Source organism: Balaenoptera musculus, chromosome 1 (genome assembly GCF_009873245.2).
Source record: "Balaenoptera musculus isolate JJ_BM4_2016_0621 chromosome 1, mBalMus1.pri.v3, whole genome shotgun sequence".
Classification (NCBI taxonomy): Eukaryota; Metazoa; Chordata; class Mammalia; order Artiodactyla; family Balaenopteridae; genus Balaenoptera; species Balaenoptera musculus.
Window position 1 is genome coordinate 160141259 of NC_045785.1, and position 26504 is coordinate 160167762.

At 35.3% G+C, this 26504-nt stretch overlaps 1 protein-coding gene across 4 annotated transcripts in view; it reads right to left on the reverse strand.

The window, feature by feature from the left end:
- AHCTF1 (AT-hook containing transcription factor 1) overlaps positions 1-26504 on the reverse strand; it is an 83951-nt gene that overhangs the window by 34423 nt on the left and 23024 nt on the right. For 3 of the 4 annotated variants that reach the window (XM_036843410.1, XM_036843393.1, XM_036843384.1), the window contains exons 5-21: positions 25595-25802; positions 23428-23544; positions 22001-22085; positions 20491-20641; positions 19013-19145; positions 18712-18893; positions 18212-18273; positions 17234-17362; positions 10609-10699; positions 9439-9528; positions 6959-7099; positions 6190-6294; positions 5220-5313; positions 3647-3770; positions 3457-3513; positions 2495-2641; positions 1736-1923 (exon numbers count right to left, since the gene is read on the reverse strand). In XM_036843410.1, the coding sequence (XP_036699305.1) occupies positions 1736-1923; positions 2495-2641; positions 3457-3513; positions 3647-3770; positions 5220-5313; positions 6190-6294; positions 6959-7099; positions 9439-9528; positions 10609-10699; positions 17234-17362; positions 18212-18273; positions 18712-18893; positions 19013-19145; positions 20491-20641; positions 22001-22085; positions 23428-23544; positions 25595-25802 (2104 nt within the window). The remainder of the gene's footprint in view (positions 1-1735; positions 1924-2494; positions 2642-3456; positions 3514-3646; positions 3771-5219; positions 5314-6189; positions 6295-6958; positions 7100-9438; positions 9529-10608; positions 10700-17233; positions 17363-18211; positions 18274-18711; positions 18894-19012; positions 19146-20490; positions 20642-22000; positions 22086-23427; positions 23545-25594; positions 25803-26504) is intronic. The other variant, XM_036843400.1, reaches the window with a different exon arrangement.

The window sequence follows — 26504 nt, forward strand, 5'->3', positions numbered from 1 at the left end:
CAAATGGCATTTTGAGTGGTCCTTTGTTTTCACTCCTGCACTTACTGTAAAGGACACTTAATAATGCTAGTTTTCTGGAGACTAGATAACTGAGGCTTTACTGTACTTGAGAAATAAGGTTTTGAAATTATACTATATAAAGTTTGTATCATTATAAACATTATTACATAATGTTTGCTATGGCTAAGGGAGAGGAAATGAGAATCTAGCAAAACAGAGAAACATACTCTGGATGAATCAAAGGACAATGGAATGAAAAAGAGGAAAAACCACCAACCTCTCAAAGTTTTTTTCCCTCAATGTTCCAACATCTGCTTTTCTGATGTAAAAGTATTAGTGTGCAAGTACCACCTCTTTAAAGTCACTTAAGAGTGAGAAGTTTACATGCAACTGAAAAAAATTTACATGCTGCTTGCCTACCAAGTACTAGGACTCTTAACCCATTTATTAAACATTTACCTCCTTTAGCTTCTTTAAATTTTTGTTCTTATATTCATTCTTAATTTATTCAGCTTAGCCAAATACTTTTGCTAACCAAAATTATTTCAACAAGTACTTCTTAGTTCATTACTTCTGAGGACACTGTAAGTTTCAATATATCTAACGAGTCTATTATTAAACTGAAAGTCTGTCTGAAATGTAAAGATTCAACCCTCTCTCCTCAGAAATACATCCTGTTTAACCAAAGAGAACAAAGAAAACAATTTTCAGAGTGCTGACACTGAAGTGCTGTATGGTTCATAAATGACAATCTGGGATGAGTAAAGTGACCAATTTTAAAATATATAAAAAATGACCCAACCAATAAGATTGAAAAAAAACCAATACAAGTTGAAAAAAATAGTTACAATCTAAGAAATTTCAGCCCCAAACGAGTTTCCCAACTAACTAGGTATTAAGAAAACACAAAAACCAGATTAATATATTTCCAATCATGCCATTTAACTTGTCAGTTATTATATACATGACAAATATAATTATAGCAACAGTGTATTGCTATAATGCAACAACAAAAATCAAAGAACTGCAACACCCAAGCAACCAAGACTAACAAAAATATCAGAGTACCATCACTGGAATATGCCCTCAAAGAGCATAATTTATCAACTCAACATATTTCTGGCTGCTTTTCAGCATAATCAAACTTCAACTGTCCATGCAGGAGACTGTCAATATTGCCAGGTAGAAACAAATACAATTTTTAAACCTCAGTTTGATTTCCCCTTTTACTCAAGGTACTTCTTTTCTTCATCTTATTATTATTTTTTTTTAATTAATTAATTTATTTATTTTTGGCTGTGTTGGGTCTTCGTTCCTGTGCGAGGGCTTTCTCTAGTTGCGGCAAGCGGGGGCCACTCCTCATCGCGATGCGCGGGCCTCTATCGCGGCCTCTCTTGTTGCGGAGCACAGGCTCCAGACGCGCAGGCTCAGTAGTTGTGGCTCACGGGCTTCGTTGCTCCGCGGCATGTGGGATCCTCCCAGACCAGGGCTCGAACCCGTGTCCCCTGCATTGGCAGGCAGACTCCCAACCACTGAGCCACCAGGGAAGCCCCTCTTCATCTTATTTTAGATAAAAGGTGCTTTACATTTTTCTTAATGATGAAAACATGAAGAACGTAAGAATATTGTGTAATGCAACCAAATCAAAATATACATTGCTACTGCCTATTTCATCAATTCCACTTTATTAACACATGACCAAGAGTTTGACTGTACTTTCAAAATAGGTACTTACCTATTAAAGAGCAAAACGGTGAGGTGTAGGATAACATCACTACCACTGGACACTGTTGGCTTCATTGTTTGAATATATCTGAGGGCTTGTCTGTGCTCGCCCTGACTCATGAAGGCTTCAATAATCTTTGAATGTTGCCATGACACAGGTTTTACAGTAGCTGGGTGAAACAGAAGATCCAAACCACTCTGCAAAAATGACATAAAAATTGGTAAATACAAATATAATGTTTTGCTTTTAGAAAGAAAAAAAAAAGGCAATATACTAAACCTACATAAACCAAGATAAAACCAATTTAAATATATCTGAAAATATCTACTTTAATCTATGATATTGATATATTTTATTTTAAATAAAAGCCTTATCAAAAGCCTCATACTTTTGAGACCCTGTTAAGCTAGTATATAGAATCTTTCCATCACCAGTTTCATACATCAATGCCAAATTCTGCCTTCTCTAGTTCACCCAACACACCAACCATATCTCTAACATATCAATCACTATATTTGCACTATTAGTAATTGTTTATTTGTTTCCTTCCTTCTTTAGACAATAAGGAACCTGGGGTTCCAAACTATTTTATCTTTGTACTGCCTAAGATGGTGCTTGGTGAAGGTACTGATTAAATTGAATCCTTAAATTACCTCTGGAAGTAGACTGTGTCATATCTTTAATATCAAATTTAAATCCAGTTATGTACTTTCTCTAAAATTCTAATAATTTACAAAAGCTTACATTATAAGTGAACTACAGACTTACCTCATAGTCATTATGATCTATCAGCCAAAACCCTTGAATAAGTTTAACCTGGCCCCAAGAAATGGCAAAGGCAGTTGGAAATGATTCAATGGAAGTATCCGTTTTGTTTGGAAAGGAATACATAATATCAAGTAGCAAATAAATAGTCTTTAAAAAAGAGAATTAAGGACAAGAAACAAAAAGAAAAACTCCTATGTATATATTTGCAATAGGTAGCAACAGAAGATATCAGAAAAAAGGCTTAAGACACTTCTTTAAGTGTTCAGAAAGCCATTATGGATGTCCAGCTACAGAAGTATAGTTTTATTAAACGTGGCTACAGCCAATCCCACAACCGACTTCATTCATTCTCAATAGTAAGTACCACCACAAAGGAGATGAACTGAAGCATACTTTCTTCATGAAGTTAGTAGCTTAGCAAATTTAAGAAAGCTATAGACGAAATTCCAGTTATCCAGCAAAACCTGGCAGCCTTTAAGCAAACACATCACTTATTTTATAAATTATTAATAAAACTACACATTTTGACTAAGAAACTGACATTAGTATAAAACTCTTATTTAAGAGACCACAAGGCTCAAACACAACGCCTAAGTAATTTAAGCTAACTTATAATGCATTCATATTCAGAACGTGAATTAACCTCAGAGAATGACCACTTGCTAGCAATGTTTTAGAGCAGCTGTCCTTAACTTTGGGAGTGTCTTGGACACATTTGAGAGTCTGATAAAAGCCATGAACCCTATCCCTAGGAAAATAAACTTAAAACAAAATTTTGCATAGATTCAAGGTTAACCATAGACCATCTGAACCCAACCAACAGGTCCTGGATTAAGAATCTTTCCTTTAAAACAAATCCAAATGTGAAATTGAGATTGGATGAGATGCATAAGGTTCCCACTAGTCTGACACTGAATGATTTTGGTAATACATAAATTATTTGATAAAATGTTAAAGGATACAACAGAATGCTTGCTTGCTTCGGTAACGTTGTCCAGTAGGTATATGTCAAGTAATGCCTATTAAAACAAAATTTAGTGCCTTGTATATATTCGTTCATTTATGCTCCTTGTTTTCCCGAGCCCGCGCCAGGTATGAAAAATCCCGCCCCAACTTTGGAGACTAAATGATATCATGTTATTGCAAACCTACATGTAGACTAGTAGGAGGATATTTTCCTGTGCCTCCTTCATCCCGTTTCCACAACTTCTCTACTCGATCTCCTAACTGAGAAACCATTCCATCAATCATCAAGCAATCAGGGTTCCACTTCCCTCTGCAATAAGGGCAACATTATGGATATTTAGCGTTAGTGTTAAATTATTATTATCAAAACAATAAGCACCAAACTCTTAAAAGTAATGATCTCAACTATCAAAGGCAGAAGAGATTCGAGGACAGGATCCCATCATGAGAAATCCAGACATCAAGGAAAATTAGTCAGATAAACCCTGAAGAAGCTTCAAGTTTGGTCATCAGCAAGTCAGTCAGTGAAGGTCAGATTCCAGGGAAGAGTGTGGTCTAGCCAGCAAAATGCCTGAGGCTTACTTTTTACCATCTTGAGCAAATTACCAAAGAGCATGGCAGCTCAGTATAGAGAAAATAATACTGCAGTTCAATGTCAATATTTTCAGTTTCATCACTTGGACTAGTCTTTTAACTCATTAATTCCCTGACAATATATATTACTGAGCACCTACAAGGGGATAAGCAGATATGGACCTTGTCTGTTTCCTCATCTAATATTAATAACAGCAGGAGCAGTTACTAATTACTGAATGAAATTTTCTTATGAGTAAGGCACTGTAAGAGGTACCTTGCATATAATATTTTATTTCATCTTTATATTGACTTTATAATTTCTGTGAGAAATAGGATTAGAAAGCTTAGCCAATCTGCTCAAGGACATACACTCTGGAAATAACAGATCTAGAAATTTTCAATATGCCTAATAAATCTCCCAAGTCAATGCTCACTATCACAGATCAGTTACTCTAAAGTACTGGATCCCCCAACTTGCCATGCACAGCCTTATACAGATTTCCAAGTGAGTCTGACACAACAAACCCAGAACCAAGGTTTGTGAATCACTGCTCTAAAGGTTCTAAGCTGCTCTACAATTCTGTCATTCCAACCTGAAGAAGAAGGCTCTTTATAATCCCAAGGTAGAGCCAAGGCTCTAAACACTACCCTTTTTTCTTCTATTACTTCTATATATTTATTTCAAAGGAACCAACTACACATGTATTTAAAGGGAAGAGGGGAGTATGTATTTAAAGAAAAGAGGGATAAAGGAAATAAAGAAAAAAGTGGTTGAAGTGCTGAAATGCAAATGGTAATGGAAAAATAATGTAAAGTAACTAACGTGATATATATTTTATGCTTTAATAAACAGTTGCTTCTAGTCTTTTTCTGTTTAAGAATTCTCAGGAAAAATACATGCTTAAATTATAGAATCTCCTCCAATAAATCAATCATGTGGTAAATAGTTTTATTTAGGAAATAATAAATAGCTATACTCAAGTTCTAAAATAAAGGTGTAACCATTAGGTCAAGGCAAACATTACAACTAAAATAGTAATGCTGGTGACAAATTCATATACTTTACTGAGAAGTCCATCCATTTAATCGTTTTATAACATGATGAATTCTGTTCTGAGAAAGCTTTAACTTCTTACACAAGTAACTTCTAAAATAGTTTTTGAAGGTTCTGGATGCACTATACCTTGATGAACGCTCACACTTCTGTCGACGACTGGTGTAGTAGTTCTGAATTACAGGGTAGTTGTAGCATAACCTTGACAACTGCACAGCATCATCTAGATGTTTTTTAAGAGTTAGAAGAAAAGCTAGTAATATTTCCAAAATATCCCCAAAATACTTAAAGTTACATACATTGATATTTTACTATAATTTTGTAATGTTGTTCAATTTGCAGGCTTCTTAAAGTAATAAAAGAACACTGCACACCTTTATTAATAGATGCACAAATGAGAAAACTGAGTCTCTCATAAAAGTCTTGTAACAAAAGGATCCTGGCTTAAAACCATGGAAAAGCTATTCTAGAAAATGATTTTACTCCCTTAGGCACAAATGATAATTTAAAAGCAAGCAAGTTCACTATCTGTTCAAGTAAAACTCTAAGAGAATTATGAAAGAATAAGATCAACAGTAAGTATGCACAGTGGCAGAAGCACTTCTAAGTCCGTGTATCCTGGAAATGCGAGAAGTTGGAGACTTTTGTTCTAAACAAATATAGTAAGTCAAATTCTCGAATTCTTGGTGTTCGATGAGTTATTAGATAAAGAGGGTATTTAACTGATGGCTAATAATATTGGTTATTAAACATATTAAAAGAACCCTTAAGAGAAAAAGATGGACAAATTAGATTATAAAATCCATAGTTCTATGGCTCTAAATTATAGTCGGTGATATCACTGAACCCATCTTCAGAAGCCATGTTTCAGCAAATGTTCTTTCCTTTTAACCCAATAAACATGTATGGAACACATGTGTATCAGGCATGGGATGAAGCACTGAAGGTACAAAGTAGGGAAGAATGTAAGAAAAGAAGAATACAAGAAAACATAACTGAGGTGGTATAAGAAAGGAATCCTACAACAACAGAACAACAAAATTATAAAGATTTAAGAATGTTCCAATGTTAATATTTATAGATTAGGTAAATATTTTACCTAAGCCCTCTGGTAAAAGCCCAGAATGAGAGAACCAAAGAACCACTTGTGCATATTGACAGATGAGCTGGGTAACCATATACTTATTGCTTAAATCCATAAGACCTGCAAAGAGTTAAAATCTGTTGTTAGCTTTCAATTTATCAACCACAAATGAAAAATCAAGGCACTCAATAGTTTTCAAAAAAAGTAATTAATTACTTGGTGATTTTAAGCAATACGTATGTATTTTTAAACAAACTTAGCTTGAACAAATAATCTCCAAAATGCTAAACTAACTCATTGACTAAAATAGACACTTCAGGTAAGTATGCTTCTATATTAGCTATACTTCCATTTATATAATTTCAGTAGTCAGATTTTTATATTAAAACAAACTAGTACAGTATCATTATACAGGCTGTTCAAACCAGGCCTTTTGATGAAACTGGCTATTTTGCTTAAATGGCAAAACAGAGGAGAAAAATTACAATGACCAACTCTATGAATAAAAACTTACATATAATTTAAAAATCTGAAATTCTACCATTAGTACACTATCTTAACAATCCTTAATCCCAAAATTTCCCAACCTTATTTAATCATCGGCTCATGGCACATCTAATAACATTCTGTAGCTTTTCATTAAAAAAAAAAAAAAATTCCAGCATTTGAGAAATGATGGCCTGTTTGCCCAGTAATCCATCTAATACATAGGAAATGTATTCTTTCTCGAAGTCAAGAAGTAAAAGTCAATGAAACACTCATTTATATAAGACAAAGAGCACACCTCTCTCGGTGATCTCTTGGGCCTCAGCTGCAAAACAGCTTAAGACTATATTAAGGTTGCTAAGAAGTAAATGGCACTGCTGGAGAGACTGTACAGTTTGTGGATCGATGAAACGACACGAACCATCAAATAATGGTGCACCTTTCAAGGATAAAATGTAAGATTAGTTTTGACACAGTACATCTGAATTAACTAAAGTCACAAATGCAAAACATATCAAATTCCAATTAGCAAGAGAATTATTCTATATGAGATCTACAAAGACAAGCTTCAAATGACAAATACCCTCAAGGAATCTAGAAGGGCAGATACAAATACAAATTTTTATTTTTTAAAAATGTAGAATGAGACTTCCCTGGTGGCGCAGTGGTTAAGAATCCGCCTGCCAATGCAGGGCACAAGGGTTCGAGCCCTGGTCCGGGAGGATCCCACATGCTGCGAAGCAACTAAGCCCGTGTGCCACAACTGAGCCTGCGCTGTAAAGCCCGCGAGCCACAACTACTGAAGCCCACAAGCCACAACTACTGAAGCCCGCACGCCTACAGCCCGTGCTCCACAAGAGAAGCCACCACAACAAGAAGCCTGCGCACCGCAACGAAGAGTAGCCCCCACTTGCCGCAACTAGAGAAAGCCCGCGCGCAGCGACGAAGACCCAATGCAGCCAAAAAAAAAAATAATAATAAAATAAAATAAAAATGTAGAATGAGGTAAGCAATAGGTGAGCACAGAGGAAAGTGATATAGATTCAACTTCAGATTCACTAGAAATCAGTTATATTCATTAAATGCTTCTCCTTCAAATAAATCTTTTATATCAGATCTTTTATGTACTATGATGTTTTGTGATTATAATTTGATAAGAACTCTTTCTTTCACCTCCAGTCTTCAAAAGTGAGACAATGAAATTAAGACTCAGATAGAGACCTATTACAATATAATTTCATGCTTCCTACAATGAATGCACTGTAGACTCGGCTGTCCTCTCATTTCAAACTCAGGGTTGAGTTTACAAATGCACTTTTGGGAGAAGCTATTTTAGCAGCTATTGGTTACATCTTTTTAGATAAGATTTAATTACATTAATAATTATGTGTTATTTGACCAGAAAACAAATACCTTAATTCTGAATACTTCCTAAAATCATTTGCTTTACTTCCAGTACATTTAAAAAACTATTATGCTTTGTATTTTAATTATTCTTAGTTAAAAAAAAAAATTAACCAGTAATAAAGCACAAAGCAGTAATAATAATGGTTGAGCTACCAAGTTCAACTCTGAAACACCACATTATGCTCAAAGCATAATAAAAGCATACAATTTATGAATTGAGTTGAATTTTTTTTTTTGGCCATGCCACGTGGCTTGGGGGATCTTAGTTCCCTGACCAGGGATCAAACTCAGGCCCCCGCAGTAAAAGCACTGAGTCCTAACCACTGGACCACCAGGGAATCCCCAAGTTGAATTTTTTTTACATAACTTACATAATCAGCCCTGAAAACATTTTCCTCTCAAAAAAATATTTTTTTCACCCTGATTCTGAATTATCAGGTGTTCCACACTTCAAATGTACAATGATTACTGAAATATTTAAAATTACTTATTTCATGTTTACAATTTCCTTTAAGTACACCTTAAAAATACTATACAGAACCCCATGTACTCCTATCAAATTTTGTTGGTTTAAAAATCCTCTACTAAGAATAACTTTTTAAATAAGTCCAATGTGTTCATTCATCATGACATAATAATACTAATAACAAATACATATATACTTCTAAATAACTTAAATTTTACTTTCATGTACAGGGCACTCATATATTACCTTTAACATTATTTTCACACTAGTTGGGCATAATGGGTTTTTAATATTCACAGAATACAAGAAAACTCAAAGCGTACATTCACTAATAAACAAGACTAGATAATGACTAATGACATCTGTTAGTAGAAGACAGGTGATTGAGTTTTTGCCCTGCTATTTAGCTTCATAAATATTTTAAATGGAAAATGAATAAAGCTCAGAAGTTAACTAGCATATTCTCTACTCCATCATTAGCATATTTTATAAATTAAATGCCTAAGATCAAAAGATAATTAAGCTATAATTCTGAAACTTGCTATTGTGGACATACCTAACATGCTGCCAATTTAAATGATCTGTTGAATTTAAGGAGAGTCCATCTCAAATTATCCATGATGATTGCAAAGGATTACATGAATAAGTAATATGAAATTGACATTTTTCAATGTGGGATATTTTTTATTGTTTTATTAAAGCTAATACATGCTCATTTAAAAAATAAATAAATAAATAAACAAAAAATAAACGATCTGTTGAAAAATCTTGTCACGCGAATGTAAAAAGAAATAGTTTCCTTCTGGGACTTCTTTAAAGAGTTTGCAACTTCAAAATGATTAAAAATTATTATTGTTATATACTCAAAACATAAACCAAGATTAGTTTTTTAATATACTACTTACATAGTCTGTCAAATTCCTCTTTTGTGAGAACCGCTTTATTCCATGTCCATTCAAGAACAAAGCGCAAATTAGCAGCAGAATTTGGTTGTTCTTATTTGTAAATATGAAAGGGAAAAATAGAGAATGATTATTAATTACAAAAAAAAAAAAATTAGAAACTTTTCAGTGGAGAAACCTGACAGAAACCACCCTAACCAAGTGAGCGACCTTAACATCAACATTAATGGAGACAAACTGGTAACATGTACCTTCAGGGTATCACTTCAGGGAGCACATCAATTTATGTAACGCTATGGTAAAACTGTAAAATGTGAATCTAATCATGAGGAAAGATCAACAAACACAAACTGATAGGCAGGCTACAAAATAATACTGCCCATATTCTTTAAAAATGTAAATTTCTTCAAAGACAATCGCTTAAGAATTATACAAGATTAAGAGAGAGTTAAAAAGACCTGAAAACTAAATACAAAATACATTCTGGATTGGATTCTGAATTCCCCCTCCCTAAAAATGTTACGAAGGACATTAGGGCAATTAGTGAGATTCCAATAAGGTCTACAGATTATAGACAACAGCATGCACCAATATTAGCTTTCTTGATTTTTATAACTAAAAAGTGTTTTTTTAAGTGAATATCCTTGTTCTTAAAGGAATATATTGAAGTATTTCAGTAAAGAAGCATGATGCCTTCAACTTATTCTCAAACGGTCAGAACAAAAACAATGTGTGTGTGTGAAGTGTGTGTTTATAAAGAGAGTAATACGCACAACTTGAATGAATCCCCAGAAAATTTTTCTGAGTGATAAAGAGCCAATCCTAAAAGGTTACATACTGTAGGATTACATTTATGAACATTTTTGAAATGACAGAATTATAGAAATAGACAATAAATGAATGGGTGCCAGGCATTAGGAATGGGGTGGCGGCCGGGGGTAGTAGGCATGGCTATGAAAGGGCGACAAGAGAGGTCCTGGGTGTGATATAATATTAGAGACTTGCCAGATCTTATCATTCATGGAGGTAAGGGTACACTGTAAATGTCTTACAACTGCACGTGAACCTACAATTATCTCAAAGTAAAGTTTAACTTAACCCCCCACAAAACAGTGAATTGATAGTTTTAAAAATACGAAAGTAGTTTTTAATTGTTAAAAATCATAATCTTACCTTCTGTTATCCACCTTTTGATACATCCAGTCAAAAGTCCCAGAGAACTTGTCTGGATTGCTGCTGACAATATAGCTTCTAACTGTTCTTCCTAAACCATGTGTTAAAAAAAAAGGAAAGAAAGAAAAGAAAGGATATGTGATCAGAGACAGAGGTGGCAAGTTCTAGTTCAGAACACAAATTTTAAAAGGATTAAAAATCATTATGATTCACTAGGATGGCTATATACAAGGTAACAAGCATTGGTGATGGTGCAGAAAATCCTCATACACTGCTGGTGGGAATGTAAAATGGGACAGCCACTTTGGAAGATGGTCTGGTAGTTCCTCAAAATCTTAAACATAGAGTTACCAAATGACCTAGCAATTCCACACCTAGGTACACACGCAAGAGAAATGCAAACACATGTCCACACAAAAAGTGTATATGAAGCAGCATTATTCATAACAGCCAAAAATGAGAATAACCAAAATGCCCTTCAACTGAAGAATGGATAAATAAAATGCAGTATATCGTACAGTGGAATATTACACAGCCAGAAAATGGGATGAAGTACTGATACATGCTCCAATATGGATGAACCTTGAAAAACACCGTGCTAAGTCAAAGAAAACAGTCACAAAAGGCCATATATTATTTGATTCCATTTGTATGAAACGTCTAGTACAGGTAATCTATAGACAGAGAGTAGATTAGTAGTTACCAAAGGCTAGGAGAGAGAGACGGGAGGAAAAGGAATTGACTGCTAATGGGTATGGGGTTTGGGGGAAGGTGATAAAAATGCTCTAAAATTTAATGTTGTGATAGTTGTACAACTCCATAAATATACTAAAAACCACTGAACTGAATGGTATATGAATTAAATCTCAACAACACTGTTTTTTAAAAAAGCATTATATATCTCGTTTAAGAATCTATGAATTTCATTCACTACAGCAGCAAAGACTTTTTTAAAAAGGGATCATATGAACAAATAGATAAGTTAAACAGGAAGAGGGAGCTACAATATGATAAAGATTCCCCAAAACTAAAAACAGCATGATTCTAAATGAAGATTCATCAGAACAATTTACATTAAAATCAGGGACAAAACAAGGATGTCTGCTAGTACAATTATTTTTCTATAGTTTGTAGAGGTTCTACCAAATGCCATGAGAAAATAAAGTAATAAACAGAAACGGGGGGGGGGGCGCGGAAAGCCTATAGTTGCTGATGACTGCATACCTTGAAAATCTAAGAGATTCTAATTTAGTTAAGTAGATACCAAATGAATATACAAAAATCAACTCCATCTAGAAATGAATATAGGGAAAATGGTCTACTCATAAAAATACTACAAAACACTTAGGGATAAAAATAGAAAGAAACCCACTAGAAAATAATCATAAACTCTTACTGACAGATGTAAAACAAACCCTAAATAATTGGGAAGATATACCATTTATACCTAGATGATTATCAAAATGCCAATTCTCCCCCAAATTAACATGAATATAATAAAATTCCCAAAAGAATTCCAACAGGAGCACTGGATAAAACCATCTTATAATTAATAAAAAAGAATTGCCTATGAACTTCCAAAAATTACAGATTAAAAAGAGACTGCATTACCAAATATCAAAGCAGTATATTAAAATGGTATAGAAATAGATAACTAGATTTACGAAACAAGATAAAAACCCAGAAATAGAACCCAGTAGATATGGACATATAATATCAGATAAAGGTGGTATTTCAGTAGCATGATAAAAGGATATTATGGGTCCTGTTTCACAAATGATATAGCACAGCTGGACTAATCATCTGGCAAAAAGAAAAATGTACCTTTACCTTATATGACACACAAAAATGAATTATAGCCTTAAATGTTAAAGAAACATTTAGGTGTTAGGAAAATTTTTTTAAGCCAGAGCTATAAAATGCATTTGACTATAAAAATATTATTTTGAATGTGGTAAGAGATACCATAAAACAGTGAAGAGCAAATGATGGGGGAAATATCTGTAAGATTTACGACAGGATAAATACCTACATATTTTAATAAAGAATTTCTATAAAGACAACCCAATAAGAGAAAAGGTAAAACCTACAAATATGTAATCAATAGAAGAACAAATCCTGACAATATATGAAATTGCATATACGATATCATCCTTTTCATGTATATGGAGGGATAAAGAGATACAGGAAAGTATACATATCAAAAAGTCCATATACCATACATACAACTAACAAATAATTAGCAAGTGGACACTGATGAAACTATGGCCCAAGTCTAGATTGAGAATACTTCCCAGAAGCCCTGTCTCCTCCTACCTGATCAAAAGCAAATCCCACTTACTCCTCCCATCCCCCATGGTAACCACTCTCCAGCCTTTTGTAGGAATCACTTTTTTTTTTGACCGCGCTGGGTCTTTTTGCTGCACGCGGGCATTCTCTAGTTGCGGCGAGCGGGGGCTACTCTTCATTGCGGTGCGCGGGCTTCTCATCACGGTGGCTTCTCTAGTTGCAGAGCATGGGCTCTAGGCGGGTGGGCTTCAGCAGCTGTGGCACTCGGGCTCTAGAGCGCAGCCTCAGTAGTTGTGGCACACAGGCTTATTAGTCGCTCGGCGGCATGTGGGATCTTCCCGGACCAGGGCTCAAACCCGTGTCCCCTGCATTGGTGGGCGGATTCTTAACCACTGCGCCACCAGGGAAGCCCTAGGAATCACTTTCTTGCTTTTCTTTTTGTTTTACCTCTGTGTATGCATCACTAACCAATTCAGCTCAATTTGGTCTATTCTAGGAATAAAGTTTTAAAGAAGATACATGAAAAAAGTCAACAAAATGTCAATATTTGCATACTTCCATATACTTTAGTCAATTTTCTGAATTCAAATTATTCATGTATTATCTACATAAGTGGAAAAAACAACAAGGGTTGGATTAACAGATTCAAAATAATCACAGAAAACATTAAATGCTGTTTCATTAACATGGTTGAATTATAAGTATTTTTCTAGTTTCACTTTTCTTTTTAAAACTTAGATATCATTGCTTTAACTAAACTTGATAATGTATAATGGCAGCGGGGGTGGGGAGGAATCAGTATTAATTCCCTAAAGTAAAAAACTTAAATAGAGCACTTAAAGTGTCCAACTCCTTAAGGATGATGAACAGTTCCCACACAATACTAATTTGGAGCCTTTGGCAGGGAAGGATAGTCAGTTTCATTTCCTGACCAAAGGGCCCTATGAGCAGGGCCACCAAGGCAAAATTTACCTGAGGTCTTTTAATAAATCTAATTCAGAGCTGCATAAAGCCATTTTGAATCTTGTGTTTTCAATTTTGTTGTTTTCTTGGAGGGGAGGGGAATGGAAGCCCACTAGCTTAAATGCAAATGCCCAGCCCATAGATTATCCAGGGACCATTAGACAGAAGAGATTTCTTCTGCACAATATATTAACAATTCTTCTAGAACATGCACCAAATAGATGGGCTAAAAAGATCATACTATTCGCAATGAACAAAAGAAGATTATGAACAAAACTATTTCAAAACCTCGAGCATCTAGAAAAGAAAGTGGACCTGTTGTAGAAACTGTTCAGGTTCCATTACTAAAGTGAACAAAATTTGTTGGACCAGGTGGATATCAACTAAAAATAACTTCAGGCTGAAACAGGAGTAACTATTAGTCAGGTGGATGAAGAAACATTTTCTGTCTTTGTACCAACACCCAGTGCTACGCATGAAGCAAGAGACTTCATTACCAAAATCTGCGAAGATGGTCAAGAGCAGCAGTTAGAAACTGGAGCAGTGTACACTGCCACAATAACTGAAATCAGAGACACTGGAGCAATGGTTAAACTATTTCCAAATATGACTACAGTACTACTTCATAACACACAACATGATCAACGGAAGATTAAACATCCCACTGCTTTAGGATTAGAATTTGGCCAAGAAATTCAGATGAAATGTTTTGGACGTGATCCGGCTGATGGAAGAATGAGGCTTTCTTGTAAAGTGCTCCAGTCTCCAAATAGGCTTCTCTTAAAAAAAAAATTCTTGTTACTTGTGGCTAAAAATGGAACATCACACCACAGCCTTTATCTCCTACCCCTACATCATCACTGGGTCTCACTAAAATGATGGTAAAGAGTCAAAAAAGGTATAAATCAACAAGGACAAAGAAAAGAGAAGGGAAGGCATCATGGGATAAGACAGCTCAACAAAATTTTTGAAAAGCAGTACTAAGCAGAGGAAAGGTGACTGACTTAGTAGTGTGAAGGAAACCACGTCCTAGAGTCCCCACAGAGGGGAACTATAGATGAGAATAGAGCCAGTTTGGCTCTCAGAATCCTATCAGGTTAAGTTCTTGGAGAATCCAGGTACAGAGGAAAGTGGGTGAAAGAGTGATCAAACATGGGACTGAAAACAGGCAATGGGTTCAAACTTAGTATGTAGAACAGACAGTCCCCACCCTTCTGTTACCCTGCAGCAAAGAACTGTGGAGCCAGCCTGATAGATCTCTGGAGACACAGAATAGCCCCAGAAAAAAAATCTGCGTTTCTCAACTAAAATGGTGCACATCCAATCTATCATCCTAAAGTAAAAGACACCTCTGGATGAACTCTATCCACACAAAACACACAAAAGACAGTTTATAATCTGTTACTGACTCACTTAACATATGAAAAGGTAACTAAGAACCACCAAACATTTAAGGATAGCCACCAGATCAGAAAGACTACAATAATAAAAATAACTCCAGAGAAAATAGAGATAATACATGGAACTAAATAAAACCTGAAACATACATAGCTAGGAGAAGATATTTCATCCATAAAATAGAACAGAATACTATGAAAAAAGGATGATCAAAGAGTAAGAGCTCACAGAAATTTTAAATTGGGGCTAAATTTTTAAAATCTAAAAGAAAGAAAGGAAGATGAAGAAATCTCCCAGAAAATAAAATCAGAGGCAAATGAGACAAACAGTTGGAAAGCAAAGATAAGCTAACCTAAGATCAACTCAGACAGTCAACATTTGTCTAATGGGGTTCTACAAAGAGCAAAAACAAACTGAAAAGAAAAAATTAAGGTTGTGTGAATGACAGGCTAGGCAAGGGTTTCTGATTTTTTGTTAAGGCCATCTGGAAACTCCAGGAAAAAACAAAAGTTATATAAGAAGAAAATGTTTATGTAGATATCCACAGTCAGTTCCTCATCCACGATTCAACCAACTGCAGACAGAAAACACTCAGGGGAAAAAAATTCCAGAAAGTTCCAAAAAACAAAACTTGAATTTCTCATGTGCCAGCAACTGTTTATATAGCATGTACACTGTAGTAAGTACTTTAATCTAGAGATGATTTAAAGTACTTGGGTGGGTGTGCATAGGTTACATGCATATACTATGCCATTTTACATGAGGTACTAGAGCATCCTTGAAATCTGGTATCTGTGGGGGTCCAGGAACCAATCCCTCATGGATACAGAGGGATGACTGTACATGACTGCACAGTGAATATTTGCTCAGTACAGTAATATAAAAGGAGAGGGGGGAGAGAAAGGAAAAAAAAATCTCCTGATGATAATAGTATTGAATATTTCTCTTATTTCTATGAAATTAGGTATTAAATTCCAACTGCAGGTGTTAAATCGCCAGCAGCAATATTTACATTTCATCTGATATTTAAAAGGCTCTTTCCCTAACAATTCATTATGTTACATACCTGCAATTATTTAAATAACTTAATTCAAACACTACTTGAGGGGAAAGTTAATAAAACATTTTCTCCTTCCCCACAGGAAAATGACCTGGGATTGGTTTACTTTCTTTAAGCACATTTTACTAGCAAACACCAAGTTAAAATAAATGTGAATTATAAGTTGTCACCAGGCAACAGTGTTTAAGAATGTCATCTGACTGGTAAAATGTATTAGGACTATAAAAACTGTGAGTGGATTTTACAATATTTTAATTTATATGTCCATTAGGAAATTAAGATTTTGGCTTCCATGACTAAGTCTGACCCCCATAACTGTCTTGTGTTTTGCAGGAACTTGGAATCTTCACTAAGAGGCTCTCACAAGACACTTGTTTCTATAGAGCAGTGGTTCTCAAACCACCACAAAATCACCTCAAGGCTTATCAAAATACGGACTGCTGGGCTCTACTCTTGGAGTTTCTGATTCAGTAGCTCTAGGGCAGGAACGAAGAACTTGCATTTCTAACAAGTTCCCAGGGAAGCTGATAGTGGGAACCCTAATTTGTGGCTATAGACTGTGAGATTCACCTAAGTCAAGATGGTTTCCACTCATGTGGTCTTATTCTCTTGCACTTACGCTGTTCTCTCTGGGGGCTAGAAAATGGCCCCTTGACTGTTATAATGACTTCCACTCATGCCATGGCTGATGCAGCCACGCTGTGCTCCTCGCCTACAGACCTGTGGCACGTCAGGCCTACTGGGTCCTGCAGGTATGAATTTCAAGCCAAACCCAAGAACCACAGCTACTGACTTGCAGAGTTGGCATTATACTACTTAATCTACCTTTTTAGAAATTATCTAATAGATTTTTGTTATAAGAGAAAGCTAATAACATGTGATCCAAAAGAAACAACAGAGTTAAAAATCTCTCACCTGACTTAAACTGGAAGGTTGAATGTCAATAAGTCTTGGTGAGAGAAGGCCAGCCACAAGACATCGATTGTAACTATCAGGAATGACTTCATTGAGAGATGGTCCTGATTTCTTTAAAAAAGTCAAAGTCTATAATAGATTGATTAATATCAGTCACTATTCAATTCAAATAATCACATTTAAGAACAACTAATAAACTCATCACCCTACTTTACACTTAACATTTTGAATAAAACTAGAAGGCACTGAATGAAAATTGTGGAAGACTACATTTCTGTACTTCTTGCAGGGAAAAGTGCTAATAGGTTCTTGAGGTAACCAATGCTTGCTAGTTTCAAATAATACTACTGATAAGGATATTTTAAGTTGTTTATATGTAAGGTAACCCTGTTACCTTGTATAAAGCTGACAGACTTGGTAACAGATCTTAACAAACTTAATACACAAAGGAAAAATCTTGCAGTTTATTCCTCTTGGTCTAATGTGAAAGAGATCTGATATGAAGTATAAATATGGCATTCATCCACATCTAGCTGATTATCATTTAAAGGGTCTGCTACTTTGTGTTTTCCTGGAAAAGTATTTTCAACATACAGTCATAACCCACTCTGGGCCAGTCACTGTGCCACTGGGCTAGGTACCTTCTTTGCATTACTTTATTTACCCATAAGCTTTCTGAGAAGGAAGAGAATTAAGAGGATGGATAAAAAGGGATGCAGTAAAGCACTGATTTACTTTTGCTTGAGGTTCAGGAGCTAACATCCATTTAAAGCTGCTAAAAACATCCCAATACCTTAGAGCCTAGAAGGCTGCCATCAGTAACTGATGCTACTAGCTGCTAATCTCACAAACCTAGCAGAAGCTACCTTTTAAGACGAAACAATAGTTTATATAAATAACACTAAGTAAAGTTTAAATCCATGATCTGACTTCAGTTCAAGAAGAAACACTCTGTCCAAATTGTTATTTGTTACCTACCTCCTTCTGAAAACCACTACAAGTTATATGAACAACTCCTGAGTTTAACAAACAAGTGGCATCTAAAAAAAAAAAAAAAAAAAAGATTAAAAAAAAATCCACTTACATATTATATTTGGGATGGTATTAATACAATAAAATTTATCCTAATTACAGATTCCTAGGCAAGGTATGGAATTACTATATACAATAAATTTTTAAGTAATTTGTCCACGTATTTCTATCCTAACAAGATACCAAACCTTATCACAAGTGCACTTAATATGAAAGTTAATATCTTTTCTAGCAAATTCAAAATACTGATAATTTCTCTATAAAACATATAAACACTAAACTTCTTGTGTGCATATATCAAGTTAACTTCCTAACTTATCCATATATTAACTAATAACAATGAGAAATGAACAATACACTATACATACACATACACACAGCACAAATACAAACACATACTCCTGCATGTTATTCTTCTCAAAAGGTAATGTTAAAGAAATACATACCAAAGTTGTAAGTACTTGGGTTAAAAAACTGCTCAGGAGGTGGATATGAAGGAGGAACTCCTCGACTTAAACTTCTCTCATGTACTAATATATCCAAGATGTAATGTGAAGAAGTCCTACTTACAACAGAATCCAGTGACCACAATGCAAAATAAGAGCAATTATGTAGATATTCTCCTGATCTAAAAGAAAATTTTACACAATTATTAAGTCAATGAACTGCTACACATAAAAATTCCTATATATGTATATATAAATAAATACATACATATATACATAGAGAGAGAGAGAAAAATCATACCTTAACGAATCTGGCATTTGTGCATGATACCAACGATTTATGTCGAAAAGCCCCAAATATATAGAAGGCTTTCCCTGTCCATATATATTCACCTGCCAGGTAAAGACTGAAACACTGGTGTCAGGAGACAGAGCTAAAAGAAAAGAAGATTATTTTAAAAAATAGAATAAATAATCTCAAAATAAATCCCCCAAATAAAATTAGAGCAAGACTTTCTCATAAATTAAGAGGCTTAATTCATATTTGATTTGATTTGTCAAGACACATTTCTATCATTTATTCTGTAAGAAGAGATTCATTCACTTGTATGTTGACTGTTTTTCTATGTCAAGAAGACCTTATTAAAAAGTACTCATTGGCAACTTCGAGGTATTGTAGGTAGAAAAGTAGAAAACAATTTGAATGAAAATTCTCCCATGAATATGTCACTGCTACCAGAGAATATCAATACTTAAAATGGATGATGCCTTTAGGCTTTAGGGCTTAATTCTTTAGAAGAATTCTAGTTGAGAAGGATTGATCCAGCTATATGGTAACGGGTGGGGTGGGGGGAGATAGGTACCTGGATGGTGGCTGGCCTAGAAGGATAGGAACAAAGTTAAGAGATCAATAGAAGGAAAGAGGAAAGTAAAAATCTGAGGCACAACTAATAGGCAATATAAAAAAGAAGATGTGAGTGGGGAATAAGAGACAGGGTTTGATAAGTTCTGTTTTGACGTGTTTACTTGGATGTGAAGAATGGATCACAAATACAGATGCAGGGACTAGGACAGAGGCAATCTCTGGAATGAATGAGCTAACCATGAGAATGAATCCCAATAAGAACAAACAAAATCAGGGCCCCACTGGGCATTCCCAGAACTGAATAAACCTATCCCATTATCACATTCAATCCTCACAACCGACCCTTTGCAGAAGGTATAAATGTATTATTCCCCTCACAGGTAAGGAAACAAGAGGCTCAGTCACAAATGTTAAATAATTTATGAAAGGTTACAACTAGTGACAGAGCTGGGACTTGAATCCATGTTGGTTGGATTCTAAGATCTATGCAATTTTCACTATGCCAGGATGTTTACCAGGAAGAAGGAATAACACTAAAGGAGACAAAAAATTCAAGGCAACCAAAGCATGTTTGCCGTATACGTCTCAAAAAATACAGAGGTAAACATTATTCAGAGACTATTCAGATTATTCATACTAGTTACAACTAGAGACCTTTTTTTGTATGTCTGTCTGTTTTGAGAGCTGGATCAAAATACAAGGGTTCTTCATTTTCTTAATCTATTCAATTCTTGAGTTCTACACATGGCAATCTGGAGAGCAGGACATACCTCATATCTCATACAGATCTGAATAAATTCCACAATTAGTATTCCAATGAACTATAGAAAACAATACCTGTCATATATCTTAAATCAAGATAAATCTTAAATCAAGTATTCACATGATATATAATAAGAGTACTTTTAACCAACCTTCATTCATGCCTTCCTCCCTGTCACCATGAGATCGAAATTTCTCTACAGTTTGACATCCCAAAAGTTTGGTATTACCAGTCTGGCCCCTCAAAGGAAACATGCCACCTGTGAGGTCCAGTGTATATCTTTCTTCACAGTACTCTAACCCCTGAAATAGAAAACGTACAGCAATCTATATCCTAATAGGATTCTAGGAAAAAGTCATTCTAAAATTAAATGTTCTCTAAAAGAGTTTTCTTACAATACAAAGAAAAAAAAGTTAAAAGACTGAAGAGAACAAATTATTGAAAAGGGTTCTAAAATTTTATATAGCATAAAACACAAATAAAAAGACTAAATTTAGTCTCTCAAAAATAATTACCAAGAAATCTTCTAAAGCTGTTACCGAACACGGGAACCTTCATGCACTACTGGTTGGGGTGTAAACCGGACCTAAGCATTAAAATTATATATACGTATACTCTAGACCAGCAAACCTACTTCTGTGTTTTCACTGAAGTTCTTGCTCTAAAACAGTAGTTCTTAAATTTTTGTTCACTGATCCCTGTAACAATCTGACAAAAGCTATGAATTTTTCCCCAGAAAAATGCATACAGTTGTCCCTTGCTGTCCATGGGGGATTGGTTCCAGGACCCTCTTCGGATACCAAAATCTGTGGATGCTCAAGTCCCTCATATAAAATGGAGTAATATTTGCATATAACCTACACACATCCTCCCATATACTTTAAATCATTTCTAGATTACTTATAATACCTAATACAATGTGAATAATACGTAAATAGTTGCTGTGGCACAGAAAAGTCAAGTTTTGCTTTTTGGAACCCTGTGGAATTCCCCCTCCCCGCCCCGCCCCGCCCTGCATATTTTTGATCCAAGATTGGTTGAATCCACAGATGTGGAACTGGAGGATTGGGGGGCGGGGGGAGGGACGACGAGGACACTGTGATCATAAAGATGCCACACATAATTCAGGGGCTTCACAAATTCCCTAAAACCCAACCACATACCCTCAAATACTAGGTTAAGAAAGCCTGTTCTAGAGAAGTTAATGTGATGGCTAACCAAATACGGCTACTAGCAGCACCCCACTATTTCCTCAAGAATTCAGCCAGAAAAATAGTCATCTAAAACGCTAGATGCATTTATCCTCTTTTACAATTGCAAGTGACAAGACTATAAAGTCACCCCATGGCTTACTGCTTGTTATCTTAGAGCAAGAAAGTGGGGTTATTTTTCCTGGCTACCAATTAGGCCAAAAGTTTGAGCCTTGTCTAATCCCCTCATTTTAGAGGAAAATGACACCAGAAGATTTTAAGATTGCTACCTTGGTAAAACACCAGTCTCCTGATCCCTAATCTAATACTTTTTCCATTACATTACGAATACAGTATTAACTTGAATAGAAGAATAACATTTCAATATCTCAGTATCTTAAAACAAAGACTTAAAACAGGCAAACAATGAACAAAATGGTACTCTGAACCCATACTACCATTACCATTTACCTCATATAAAATTTGTCCTGATGCCAAACACTTTCTGTCACCAAAGGCCAGCTGAAGCAGATGCAAACTCAAAACATCCCCTTCACTGAAAGAAACAGAAATTAGCTAAGGAGAAATAATATCGTATTAATGCATTAAGTACCTTTTATTGTCCAAATAAATTTAATCTGCATACAATATTGAGTGCATGTGACAAAACTGAGGTCACTGTAAAGAATTTAGTTTTACTTGGTTGTTTTCACAAAATGTAGTCCTTTGAAATAATAACTGATTTAATTCTCTATTGATTCTAATTAACTAAAGCTTATGTTGCTTGCATATTTTAGGTGACATCTTATGTGGCTGAGACTATAACTATTTACCCAATATTCCTTCTCCCTTTCTTCAATAGGTGTGCTTTACTTAGGCAATATTGGAAGAAAAAATAAATGGGATACAAAAATTGTTCAGATAAACGTCCCTTCTCATTCACCACATGGAGCCTTCACAAGGCACATTACTCAAGCTGCTGCCAGCCCACATTACACTCAGATGGATGGAAATACGGATTTCACTTAATGAGGAATATCCCAATAGCTGTCTCTATATTTTTATTTCTATTTTCCTCCAGGATTGAAAATGTGACAAATCAATTCTTCCTTCACTGACTTACTCACTAAAGCGTAAGACAAAACCTCAAAGTGAGGACATCTAACACCAAAACCCAAGTTGACCACAATTCATGTATGGACTTGGGAAGAGAAAGTATTAGGAGCAGTTATCAAGATCATGTCATTTATACCACAGACTTAATTGTTTCATTGATCATCAAAGAAAGTACTAAACACCAATGAAAAATAAGAGAAAATCAATACTTACACTGTCCTAGCATTGGAAATGAACAAGCTTAACCAGTTTGAAATTAAATTGAAAGGAAAGATTTCTCACAAGCTATAGCTGGAATAAAATTAAAGCTTATGAAAGACAGAAAAATTAACTGAATTAACCCTAGGAATATACTGCAAAAGGCAAGTAGAGGGACTAGAGAACACAGTACAGATACATAAAAATGAGAGAGGCATACACAACAAAGAGAAAAAAGGAATGAGATTATAAAAGAGAAAAAATGTTCTTATGAGAGAACATAGAAGGCCATAAAAATTGCCTAAGGAATAAGAGGTTGCCTACTCATGTGTATTGGCTTACTCTCTGAAATAACACCTAAACAGGTCAAGCAAGCACCATTTCTTCTTACTGATATCTCAGAATTACTCAAACATGCAGAAACAATCATTTACCTTTTAAAGTCATTTCAACTACCACTTTCTAATTCACTGAATTTATGTCGCTTTCACTAAAAAGAGACAACACAGTACAAAGCTTTGCAAAAGAAATTAACTGCTACTCCATTCCTGACACATATTTAAAACCATATGTATCACACTTACCTATCTTGTGTAGACTGAACAGCCCACAAGTAACAGCAATTACGAGGATCATTCTCAGGTTCTTGAAAAGTGACAGCATATACAGGAACTCTTCCACCTTCCAACTGTGTGTAGTATCTATAATAGGCACAAAAATCAGTACACTTCATACTTTTAAGTTATAATTTCGTGAAAAGGAAGAAGATGCCTCATGTAAGAATTTGGGTTAGAGCAGCTGCTGTTCATACAATCGTCTTATCTTCAAAAATACACAGGGTACAAGACATCAAGACAATGAGCATGGCACCCCATCTCCCAGGTAGAACTGGGAAGGGTTAAAATTACTAAAGCACATGCATATACACATGCGTGAACTAGTCCTTCCAGGCGTGTAAACGTATGCCATGATGTACTGTTCCCCAATAACAGGTACTCTAGAAAGAGATGAAATACTGCCACAACACTCTATTTCAGCTGCTTGGGTTTAGAGTCAATTTCCCCATTACAACAACAGAATGAGTAAGAATCTGAAGAGTTCTCACAAACCCTTTGGAAAAGCATAATCAGTGAAGAGATGATAGCGCTAAAGAAAACACTGTAAAAGCCAGGTTCTCCAGGCACTCCTTTGGGAGCTATTCAAAAACAAGAGCTGATGAAAAGGTATCAACAAAGAGAGTCGAGATGGACTTCCCATAGGGAGCTACTAGGCAATACCATTGCCACTTCATCACTGGCACTTTGCAGAAAAATTTGACTTTGAAGAAGTGCAAGGACAGTCAATGTTTACTTAAGGGGCTAGTAACACTAATATCATCAAAGAACCCAACAGTAAAAAATGGGTATAGATGAGAATCTTTTTATTTTCTACCTCTCTCTTTTTCCTTCACTTCAAACTTGGCAAATATTTATAACCAAACACAGCCAAGTAGGTACCAATTTGTTGGTGAGACGAACTGAGCAGAAAGTTTGTAAGGGTGACTATTTTGTTGACTCATTTGCAAGACAAATTACTCAAGAAAATATTCCAATATTACTTGGAAGAAAAAAGAAGAAATAAATATTAAATTGACAACTTAAGAGACAAATAGGTATCTACTTAACTCTTAACAGAGATTAGACTTAAAACCTATAGTGCCTTACCTCCCTCAATAAAGAGTCAATTCCTCAGCAATTTTTTTTTTTTTTTTTTCCCCCAGAGTTTCTGATTCAGTAGGTCTGGGGTAAGGCTGGAGAGTTTGCATTTTTTTTTTTTTTAATTTTTTTTATAGCTACTTTATTTATTTATTTATTTATTTATTTTTGGCTGTGTTGGGTCTTCATTTCTGTGCGAGGGCTTTCTCTAGTTGTGGCAAGTGGGGGCCACTCTTCATCGCGGTGCGCGGGCCTCACACTATCGCGGCCTCTCTTGTTGTGGAGCACAGGCTCCAGACACGCAGGCTCAGTAGTTGTGGCTCACGGGCCCAGCTGCTCCGTGGCATGTGGGATCTTCCCAGACCAGGGCTCGAACCCGTGTCCCCTGCATTAGCAGGCAGATTCTCAACCACTGCGCCACCAGGGAAGCCCCCTCAGCAATTTTAACAAAATAAAGATTAATAAAAAGTATCAATATAATTATACTTGGGGGAAGTTTTTGACAGCATAAAAAATTTTAAACACAGTATTTTGTAACTTTTTAAAAAAGCTTTTGTTTTTCTGTCAACTGAGAACTACTATTATTAAACTACCTTACACATATGGTTATGTAGAAAAGTACTTCTGAAGGAATTCATACTATACAAATACATAGTTTATCTTAACAGAGTCATAGTTACTGGCAAATTGAACACCACAATGACTGCAATGCCTTTTTTTCCCCTGGCCGAGCCACACTGCTTGCAGGACCTTAGTTCCCCGACCAGGGACTGAATCCGGGCCACAGCAGTGAAAGCAGGGTCCTAATCACTGGACCACCAGGAAATTCCCTGAAATGCCTTTTAAATACACTGAATCAACCTAAATTCATGTGCTAGGTCACTCCTTTATTATACCAAGTTATGATTTAATGCAATGGAAAATTACATAGTCATTCAATCATTATCCTATCTTTTCCTGTTTATGCTAATTTTTAAATATTAGTAATTGAGAACAAGTTACATTCACAAAGAAATTACCAATAATCACATAATCAAAGAGAAAAAGTTGTACTTACTCTCTTTTCATGCTTTTCATATTCCAAAGTGCTAGATACCCATCAGAAAAACCAACAGCAAGCTGATTTGTCCGGTTTATGTAACTAAGGGTTGAAACGGCTGTTCCTGATGGGCTTACTAATTGAAAACACAGATGGCGTCCCTCTCGCATCACATTTTCTCTGATGTGTGGTACTTCAGCTGGGATACCAGTTATAACTTCAAGGTCTGATAAGTAAATAAGTAAGACAAGTAAGATTAACAAACTATAAACAGCATAAAAGCAAGTGTGTCGCCCATTATTCAAGCAGCAACTGAAAACTACTGGGGTCAATTAATATAAGATTAGTGATAACAAAGCATACTGAACTATAAAATAAACACCTTTATTTTAAATGCTATAATTTTCAAAGTACATTTAATTGTATGATTTCTTAAAAATCTCATAGTACACATCAAATATTATCTAAAGTAGACTTTATTTTAAAAGAATTAAACAATTTCCTTAACAATCATAAATAAAGCTGATGGTTTCTTTATTCAAATTTAGAACTAACAACCTAAATATTCCCCTTGGAGAATGGCTGGTTCCAAGTCAGAAGCAGAAAATATATAAGATGAGCCTGGCACATCCTGTGCCAGAAATCTAGGAAGCTATCAAAATCTGAGGGGATGTGTCAGACTACATGAAGGTGCCTTCGTTAGCAAAAACAGAACATTTTTGAGCATAAGACAATAATGAAAATGAATAAAACACATTAAGTACAATATATAAAACCCCATGAGTTCCTGCCCTCCTTACTCACAAGAGACCTTACTGAATTGAAACACTGAAAGTAGCTGAGTACCAGCTTTACTCTGAAAATTAGTACTTAAATAGTAATATAAGCATTTATTCTCCCTTTTCTGTACAAACTGTATTTCAAGGTG